This window comes from Oncorhynchus gorbuscha, unplaced genomic scaffold, assembly GCF_021184085.1.
Source record: "Oncorhynchus gorbuscha isolate QuinsamMale2020 ecotype Even-year unplaced genomic scaffold, OgorEven_v1.0 Un_scaffold_134:::fragment_2:::debris, whole genome shotgun sequence".
In the NCBI taxonomy this organism is placed as follows: domain Eukaryota; kingdom Metazoa; phylum Chordata; class Actinopteri; order Salmoniformes; family Salmonidae; genus Oncorhynchus; species Oncorhynchus gorbuscha.
The window spans coordinates 55,138-64,687 of NW_025744633.1; the positions used below are offsets into that span (position 1 = coordinate 55,138).

A 9,550-nucleotide genomic window follows, 5' to 3' on the forward strand; every position below is an offset into this window, starting at 1 on the left:
ATGCGACTGGTAGCATCCCAGACTCGCTGGCTGTAGCCCCAAGGCCTGGGTTCTGCACCACGCACACACACAATGTCTACCCTTGAAATGCTAACTGACCTGCCGTGCCAAAAAAGTGGGTCGCCCCGTGCCCACAAGCCACGCGGTCCAGGGCATTCGAGGCAGTAGCAGGCACGTTAGGGCTAGCAGGCATGAGAGGGTGGCATGGTGGTGGTCAGGCAGTTAAGTCTTTCAACGTTAAATTCATCAGATCCCCTCATGGAAGCCGTCACAACTCAACCAGGCTCCCTTCTGCCATTATGGATCACCGTAACGTCATATGACCACCAGCACTGCTTGGACAGGGGGGGGGGGGGCGGGGGTAGAACTAGAGCCTATCAGAGCAGAGCTGCCATTTTGGGCCAATTCAATGTGGCATTAGGGGGAACTGTTTCAGTGAGTCAATCCAGGGCAGGCTACAAGGAGAGGAGCCTACCAGCTACCAGCCGTGGTCATTATGGGTTGATGGGTCATGTTGGTAAGGAATTCTCGTATGAGACCCTTGGGTCAAACGCAGCACATTGATCCCGCTCTGAACAGACTGAGCGCTTGCCAGTACCACTTCTCACCTCATCCACACACACATTACATTTGGGCTTGGCCCATTATAACAGAAGGGCAATTGACATTGCAGGCTGATGTTGTGACTGGGTTCATGGAGCTGTGCAGATTATCGCGGGTTAGGTCTTCCGGCTGTGTGCGTGTGAGAGCCAAATCAACTAAACTAAACTTCAACAAAAAAAAAAAGAAAACGCCCTCTCACTATCAACTGCGTTTATTTTCATCAAACTTAGCATGTGTAAATATTTGTATGAACATAACAAGATTCAACAACAGACAAACTGAACAAGTTCCACAGACGTGTGACTAACATAAATGGAATAATGGGGGGGGGGGGGGGTCAAAATCAAAAGAAACAGTCAGTATCTGGTGTGGCCACCAGCTGCATTAAGTACTGCAGTGCATCTCCTCCTCATGGACTGCACCAGCCTTGCCGGTTCTTTGCTGTTTGATGTTACCCCACTCTTCCACGAAGGCACCTGCAAGTTCCCAGACATTTCTGGGGGGAATGGCCTTAGTCATAACCCTCATGCTGGAGGGTCATGTCAGGATGAACACACAGCGTTGAGATTGCCTGCAATGACAAAAAGCTACAGTCCGATGATGCTGTGACACACCGTTCCAGACCATGACGGACCCTCCACCTCCAAATCACAGGCATCGGTGTAACGCTCATTCCTTTGATGATAAACGCAAATCCGACCATCGTCCCTGGTGAGACAAAACCGTGACTCGTCAGTGAAGAGCACTTTTTGAAGTCCAGTCTGGTCCAGTGACGGCTTTGTTAGGCGACGCTGTTGCCGGTGATGTCTAATGAGGACCTCCCTTATCAGTTGTAATTCTATGTTCTGAACCAGGGTTCCCCAGCTGGCAACCAAGTGACTATGGGTTTTCTGAGCAAAACAATTATGAATAAACAAAGGTTTTACTGTTGGACATAAAATATTGTGAAAACACCAGCAGATCAGCGCTGAGTAATTTGAATTTTGGAAATATTTTCCAAAGTATCCTCAAGTGTGATCGTACACAAATGTAAGCAAGGTTTGAAATGATCATGTTTTAGTCAAATATTATATCTTCTTACATTCAATGTGCAGTCTACAAATTATTTGTACTTATGTTCCAGCCCCATGACCATCCACAAAAGAAAAAACCCTAGTTGAGGAATCCCTGTTGTACACACACCAAGAAGACCCTGCACGGTGGCCTGGTGTGCTCCAAGCACCAGTCAGCAGCATCCCACTCTCCGACCAGGGGACGGACCCCTGACTAATCACCATTCGCTCACATCAGGAAGAGGAAGAGGTGGGAGCGAGAGAGGGAATTAAAGGGAGAGAGAATAGTGGGGAAAGGAAGGGGTCAGATATTCTTCCCTGTTCCTGGGGAATGGAGGAGTGAGAGAGAAAGGGAAAGAGAGGGCGAGCGAGCGCGAGGGCGAGCGAGAGACAGTAGATGAAGAGTAAAATCATTCATCAAAAAGAGGTGTTTATCGAAATCAGAACGACATTTCTCTCTGTCCCTCTCTCTTTATCTCTCCCCCTCTTTCACTTCTCTCTGTCCCTCTCTCTCCCTCCCTCTCACTTCTCTATGTCCCTCTCTCCAGCTCCCTCTCTCTTTCTATCTCTCCCAGCTCCCTCTCACTTCTCTCTGTCCCTCTATCTCTCCCTCCTGCTTATTTCTGTCCCTCACCATCTCTCCCTCCCTCTCACTTCTCTCCGTCCCTCTTTATCACTCCCTCTTTCACTTCTCTCGGTCCCTCCCTCTTTCACTTCTTCTCTCCGTCCCTCTCTCTTTCTCTCCCTCCCTTCTCTCAGTCCCTCTTTCTCCGTCCCTCTCTCTTTCTCTCCGTCCCTCCCTTCTCTCAGTCCCTCTTTCTCCGTCCCTCTTTCACTTCTTCTCTCCCTCCCTCTCACTTCTTCTCTCCGTCCCTCTCTCCCTCCCTCTTTCACTTCCTCTCTCCCTCCCTCTTTCACTTCTTCTCTCCGTCCCTCTCCATCTCTCCTTCACTTATCTCTGTCCCTCTCAACAGTAGACCATCTCCCGTCATCCAGTCCTCAAAATGTCCCAGGGCCCAGAGCGCACGCGCACACACATGTCAGGCAGGATCCACTCACCCTACATTGACCTTCTGACAGGAGGACGGAGAGAGAGAGAGAGAGAGAGAGAGAGAGAGAGAGAGAGAGAGAGAGAGAGAGAGAGAGAGAGAGAGAGAGAGAGAGAGAGAGAGAGAGAGAGAGAGAGAGAGAGAGAGAGAGAGAGAGAGAGCAATGAGGGGAGAGAAAAAAAGATGAATAGACAGGCAAACGAGGAGAGCAAGAGCAAAGGCTTGAGTGAGACTGGGGAGAAGAGGGAGAGGAACAGGGAGAGGGGAGAGGAGGAGCGAGAGAGAGCAAGAAATAGGGAGAGAGAGAAAGAAAGAGGGAGAGAGTGGATTAGTTAATGCACAAAAACACTGCATCAAACCAATGCACTGCTCCGAGCGGGATGCGTCAGCAGTACATTCACGTTCCCCACTCAAGGACAAAAGAGAAAGAGAGAGAGCAACAGAGTGAACAAGCGAATGAAAGAGAGAGTGAGTAAACGAGAGAAAGAGCAGCCTTGCACCACACTGGCACCAGAAAAACGTGCCGGAATAACCTGAGCAGCAGGATTAACACCGGGGCTGCAGGGGTTAAAATTGTGTTGCCGTGGGGACGCGCTGCCGTTTTCTCCAGTTCACCTGGGAAGCGCTTTATTCTCCTCTAAACCAGGGAGCCAGAGAGAGAAACGAGGAGAAAGAGAGGACAGTGGAAGCTAACACGGTTGAGAGGCTTCGCGCTGGCACACACAAAGGACTGAGTGCTTTGAGCTTGGCCACTACCTCAGGACACTGCAGGGGCTGAGAAGAACGGGAGAGGGGGAGAGAGAGAAAGAGATACACATCCCCGCTCATCTGCTGCTACAGCGGATCTCTTTTCCTCATCGATGCTGCTGTAACATCCTGTACCCCGCTCGGCTCTCTCTTGCTTCACTCTCCTATTCTGCCGCTCGGCTCTCTCTTGCTTCACTCTCCTATTCTGCCGCGCGGTGAAGAAGAAAAAGGGATTGAAAACAGGAACGAGAAGGAGACCGAGGGAGATGGTGCTTTAGCCTCTTTTTGCTGTGCTGATATTGCTGCTGAATCTACTCTACACCCCCCCCAACCCTGCTACAAACCCCCACCCACCCTCTGAAGAAATTGACGGATTATTGGGAAGTGCGCGGGAGGCAGGCTGCAGCTGCTGTGTGTGTGTGTGTGCGCGCGTGTGTGTGTGTGTGCCGCTGCTGGCGAGCTGTGTTTGCGTGCTGCTGTGCTGGAGCGCAGAGCTAGTTAAGAGGAGAAATAAGCTAATGACCGCAGTGTGTGTCGCGTAGCCTTTTCAACCCTGCCGGGCGCTACAGAAATCAAGAGGACACGACGCGACACACAGAGAGAGAGGGTGGACTGACTGACCACCAAAAAAAATAGAAAGAACCAAGAAAAGGAAAGGGGTCCTGTTTCCCCCCCCCTCAAAGAAAATTTGAAAGGACTGTGGAATTTTTCTTCCTCCTTAACCCCCCTCCCCCTACCCTGAAACCCCCACCCATTTTCTGCCTTGGGTTTTCAGAGTGCGGAGTGTGTGTGTCGGTGAGCACGCGTTTGTGCTATGGAGACTTGGAGAAGGCGTTCGGCGGAAACATCGAGCGGCGGATTCCAAGGACAAGCGGGAGAAGAGCAGCTGAGGGCGAGCGAGCGTGTACTGCTATAGGAGCCTGACTGGATTCCTACCCATCTAAAACACAAGCTTCGGATGGGCCTTCACATCTTTTCCTTCTTCAGATGATGTTCGCTTGTGTGGAATTATAAAAAGGGGCCATTTTGGCAAAGAATCTTCACTTCATTTGCTTCTAACAGAGCAGAAAGAAAAGTCTTTATTTCTCTGCTCCTTGGATATATACCTGATTTAAACACTCTGTGATTGACAAACAATCTCGTAAGGACCTGTAAAAAAAAAAAAAAGCTTGAGGTAGGTGTCTAGCGTTTCCAACCCTATTTCAATCATCTCCATCTTCTATTCTATTATTTTTTCTCTGTCTCTGAAACATTTAAGAGCAGTTGTCCTCCCCCTTCCAGTAGTGTCCATGGAAAAGAGAGCCAGAGTTTTGCTTAATCCGGGGTAGGGCCAGCCCTCTCCTGGTTACTCAAGAACCAAACCCCCTCTCCCTCCCCTCTTTATACCTCACCCCCCCTCCCACTTTCGACCACCAACCCATTCAACCAACAGACCCCCCCCAACCCCACCCCCCACCCCCCCGGACGATGCTGAATTATGAGCGTGCCACATCATGAGTCTCCTGGGGCGGGTAGCTGTGCGTCGAGCCACCCTGCTCTGTGTTGTGTTCCTGATGGCGCGAGTGTGGAGCAGCGCCTCTCTGGCTATGGCGGGGGCGGCAGCGTCAGGCCCTCAGGGCTGCCCACCGCAGTGCTCGTGTAGTAGCCAGCTGAGCAAGGTGGTGTGCACTCGGCGCGGCCTCACTCGCGTGCCCCCGGGCATCCCCGCCAACACGCGCCACCTCAACCTGATGGAGAATGCAATTGGAGAGGTGCAGGCAGACACCTTCCGACACCTGCACCACCTTGAGGTTCTGCAGCTGGGCCGCAACGCCATCCGGCAGATCGAGGTGGGCGCCTTCAATGGACTCACCAGCTTAAACACGCTGGAGCTATTTGACAACCGGCTAACTGGGGTGCCCAGTGGTGCCTTTGAGTACCTGTCGAAGCTCAGGGAATTATGGCTGAGGAATAACCCCATCGAGAGCATCCCTTCGTATGCCTTCAACAGAGTGCCCTCGCTCATGCGTTTGGACTTGGGCGAGCTGCGCAAGCTGGATTTCATCTCCGATGGCGCCTTTGAGGGCCTGCACAACCTCAAGTACCTCAACCTGGGCATGTGCAACATCCGGGGGGAGATGCCCAATCTGAGCCCCTTGCTGGGCCTGGAGGAACTGGAGATCTCGGAGAACCTCTTCTCCGAAATAAAGCCAGGCTCCTTCCGGGGCCTGCGCTCACTCAAGAAGCTGTGGGTGATGAATTCGCAGATTGGGGTGATCGAGCGCAACGCCTTTGACGACCTGAGCTCGCTGGTGGAGCTCAACCTAGCCCACAACAACCTGAGCGCCCTGCCGCACGACCTGTTCTCCCCCCTCAGATACCTGGTGGAGCTACACCTCCACCACAACCCCTGGAACTGTGGCTGTGAAGCCCTGTGGCTGGCACGCTGGCTGCGAGAGTACATCCCTACCAATTCTACCTGCTGTGGCCGATGCCACGCGCCAGCCCACATGCGGGGCCGCCAGCTGGTGGAGGTGGATCGGGGGGAGACCGGCGTGCTCCAGTGCTCTGCCCCCTTCATAGGCGATGCGCCAAGAGACTTAAACATTTCGGCAGAGCGCGTAGCGGAGCTCCGTTGCCGGACTGCGCCAATGTCCTCGGTCCGGTGGCTGCTGCCCAATGGGACTGTCCTGACGCACGCCTCTGCCCACCAGCGGATTGCCGTGCTCAACGACGGCACGCTCAACTTCTCCAACGTGCTGGCGGCTGACACAGGCACCTACACCTGCATGGTGTCCAATGCGGCCGGCAACTCAAACGCCTCGGCCTACCTCAACGTAAGCGCGGCTGAACTCAACACGTCCAACCTCAGCTACTTCACCACGGTGACCGTGGAAGTGCCGGGACCCACCACGGAGATGCCCAAGGCCAAGACCACAACGAGCGCTCCTAACACTGGTAGGGGGGCAGGAGGAGAAGCAGGAGGAGACGCTGACACCACCACCACCGCCTCGCCCTCCCTCTTTCAGCCAGTCTTCATCTCTACTCCCACCGTTCTGCTCCAGAACACCGAGGGCCAGCCAGGTGCCCGACCGTCCGCCGTTCCTGCCTCCAAGTCTGCCACGGTCAAGCCACCCGACACAGTCCCCAGCCTGGACGAGATGATGAAAACCACCAAGATCATCATCGGCTGCTTCGTAGCCGTCACGCTGCTGGCCGCCGTCATGCTCATCGCCTTCTACAAGCTGAGGAAGCGCCACCAGCAGCGGAGCACGGTGGCAGCCGCCCGTACGGTAGAAATCATCCAGGTGGACGAGGAGGACCTGCCGCCGCCTGCTTCCGCTGCCAACCAGATACGAGACCACAACAGCATCCAGAAATTGGATTATATCAGCCACAAAACAGACTATGGCTTCCCCAAACCCAAAGCTGACTACAAGGGGGACTACACAATCCACATGCCCAAACCAGACTACATTATACACAAGCCCAAGGCTGAGTACACCACCTATAAACCAACCGTGGACTACACTACCCACAAATCTACAGTGGAATATAGCACCCACAAATCTACACCAGATTTTAGCCTTCATAGACCAAAGGCTGACTATAGCCCATTCAGACCTGAATATAGCACTCACAAGCAGCCTAAAGCGGACTATAGCCCCTTCAAACCTGACTACAGTACTCACCCGAGAACACCTAAAGCAGATTATAGCCCATTTAAACCGGATTATAGCAGTAGTACTCACCCGAGAACACCGAAAGCAGATTATAGCCCCTTCAAACCAGATTATAGCAGTAGTACTCACCCGAGAACACCTAAAGCAGATTATAGCCCCTTCAAACCGGATTATGGCACTCATCCAAAACCCAAACCGGACTATAGCCCATTCAAACCTGACTACAGCACTCACCCACGACCTAAACCAGATTACAGCCCTTACAAACCTGACTACAGCACTCAGTCCAAATCCAAACCGGAGTACAGTACACACAAATCCAAACCCGACAACAGTCAATACAAACCCAAATCAGAACACACCCCCAAGGCCGCGCCGGACTACATGGTCTTCAAATCAGACTACAACAGCCCCCACAAACAGGACTATGGCAACCAGAAACCCAAAATGGATTCCAGTCCCCACAAAGCAGACCATCACAAGGTGGACTACCGCACCCTCAAGCCCAAATACAACACGTACAAGCCAGCAGGACATGGGGCTAAATGGACAGAGAACAACATTGGGAACTCTCTCCCTCGAACCTTGCCCAGCGCCATCACAAACCTCCCTGAGCCCTTTGTCATAAAAACTCACACCAAGGAGAAGGTTCAGGAGACTCAGATTTAAAGCCCCCCACACATCCCCCCTCCCCAGCCACGTCCAAATCCCCATAGCCACCCCTCTCTTCTCATAACTACATGCAATAGAATGCACAACGGGGGAAAACACAGGAACTTTCTGTTTTTGTACAGAGTGCAAAACTTAAGACTGAACATTTCTTGTTGTACATGCTTATAAATACATCTATATATGAAACTATTGAAAGTACCATGGACTGGTGATAGAGAAGCATATTATATTAAAAATAAATACATTGAAACTATTTTCTAACTTGTAACTTCTATTTGAAAAGACGAGTTGTTTAACATACGATCTTGACTTTGAGAAATGAGGGTGGACTTGTTCAAATAAAGAGGCATTCTGTGTGATTTTTAAACCAATGCTACAGACAATGCAGTGAAAAGAGAAAAAACATTTATACTGAGAAGACTTTCTTTAAGAAAAAAGGTCAGTGTCGGATCTTTACAGGTTTATCTTGTAAAAGCACCATGAATTTGTATTGTGCCAAATGTTACAAATGCAATAAAAATGATTTTTGGAGAGAGAAAAAAGCAAACAGAGAGATGACGTTTTGTTCTCCTGGCGTACTGTAGCGAACAGCCAAACGCTTCAGACACTGCAGTAAGACTCTGCAGCTATACTTTAACCCTGCGTGTGCTGGGTGACTCACACAGAATCAATCACAGCACAGAAGTGCCTGCTGCTGTTTTTAATAACACTTGATATGCCCGTGTGTCAAGGCAGCTGGGGGGGGAAGCTATGTTTAGTACGCATAACATTAGTCAATGACATGGTACTTAATCAAGGTGTGGCCCATTTCAAAGCGGGTACTAGATTTGTCCCATTTTCATGAAGTTCTCCAAATGCATGGAATCACGAGAAAAGCTTTTAAAGGGCCTCTATTTAAACAGGGGTATTTGAAGTGCTCCCCAGTGATATGTATGTATGAGACTGCACTGCTGTCATGTCAATGAATGATTGCATGTGTGTAAAGATATGAAGATGTAGGGTGTGATATGGTGTGTCTATGTGCTTGACTTCGAGTGGTCAGAGAGGTGTTTTTCACTACCAGACTTGTAGATGCACGAGACAGACCCTGGTGATGTGAGCACACACACTTTCCTCTTGGCCCCCAAAAGATCTCCTCATTTCTCTTTTCATTGCATTCCCCCAGCTGTTGTGGCTTCATCAGTCAGCGACGGTTTTATGAGGACAAATGCTGTGGGTCTCGCCGTTAACTGTGCATTCTTCATCTTCAACAATCTCCCTCTCCATCTTAACATAGCCCTAACCTGGAGAGATGACATGTACACCAGGTCGTTAGCGTCTGTGGACGGCTCAAACTGGCTAACAGCTTGTGGTTTTTTATAGAGCCGGTTGTTTTGACTATCGGTGTAAGGAGTGACACGTACAGAACAGAGGCCTCTTTCTTTACCAAGACGCACGCTGGCTTTCAGCGGGAAGCCGGAGCATTAACAACCGGGCGACAGGGCCCCCGGCGCCACAGCTCATTAAAATTCAAGAAAAGAGAAAAAAAGATCAGACAAAAACAAATTGGGGGCATCTTATTAAGCAGTAAATGGGAGTATTAATAGGAGCCTGGACGGACACACCCCCCCGTGTATAAAACTCTGCCCACAAAAAAAATAAATGCTGGTGGCAAGGTAGTGTCACCGCAGCCCAACCAATGGCAGCCGTTAAACGTCACCGGTTTACGTAACCGAGGCGGTAATGGGAGGACGGTGCAAGTTTGTCTCGGAAGGATCCAACTACT

General features: G+C 51.0%; 1 protein-coding gene across 1 annotated transcript; it reads left to right on the top strand.

The window, feature by feature from the left end:
* Window positions 1-2,928: 2,928 nt before the first annotated feature.
* Window positions 2,929-8,260, top strand: LOC124016980 (leucine-rich repeat-containing protein 4-like). The gene has a single exon (XM_046332313.1). The coding sequence runs from the start codon at window positions 4,945-4,947 to the stop codon at window positions 7,780-7,782; it is 2,838 nt and encodes a 945-aa protein (XP_046188269.1). The 5' UTR covers window positions 2,929-4,944; the 3' UTR covers window positions 7,783-8,260.
* Window positions 8,261-9,550: the final 1,290 nt, after the last annotated feature.

Excerpts from the sequence above, each read along its gene's own strand:
- LOC124016980 (XM_046332313.1), top strand. The coding sequence starts at position 4,945 with ATGAGTCTCCTGGGGCGGGTAGCTGTGCGTCGAGCCACCCTGCTCTGT.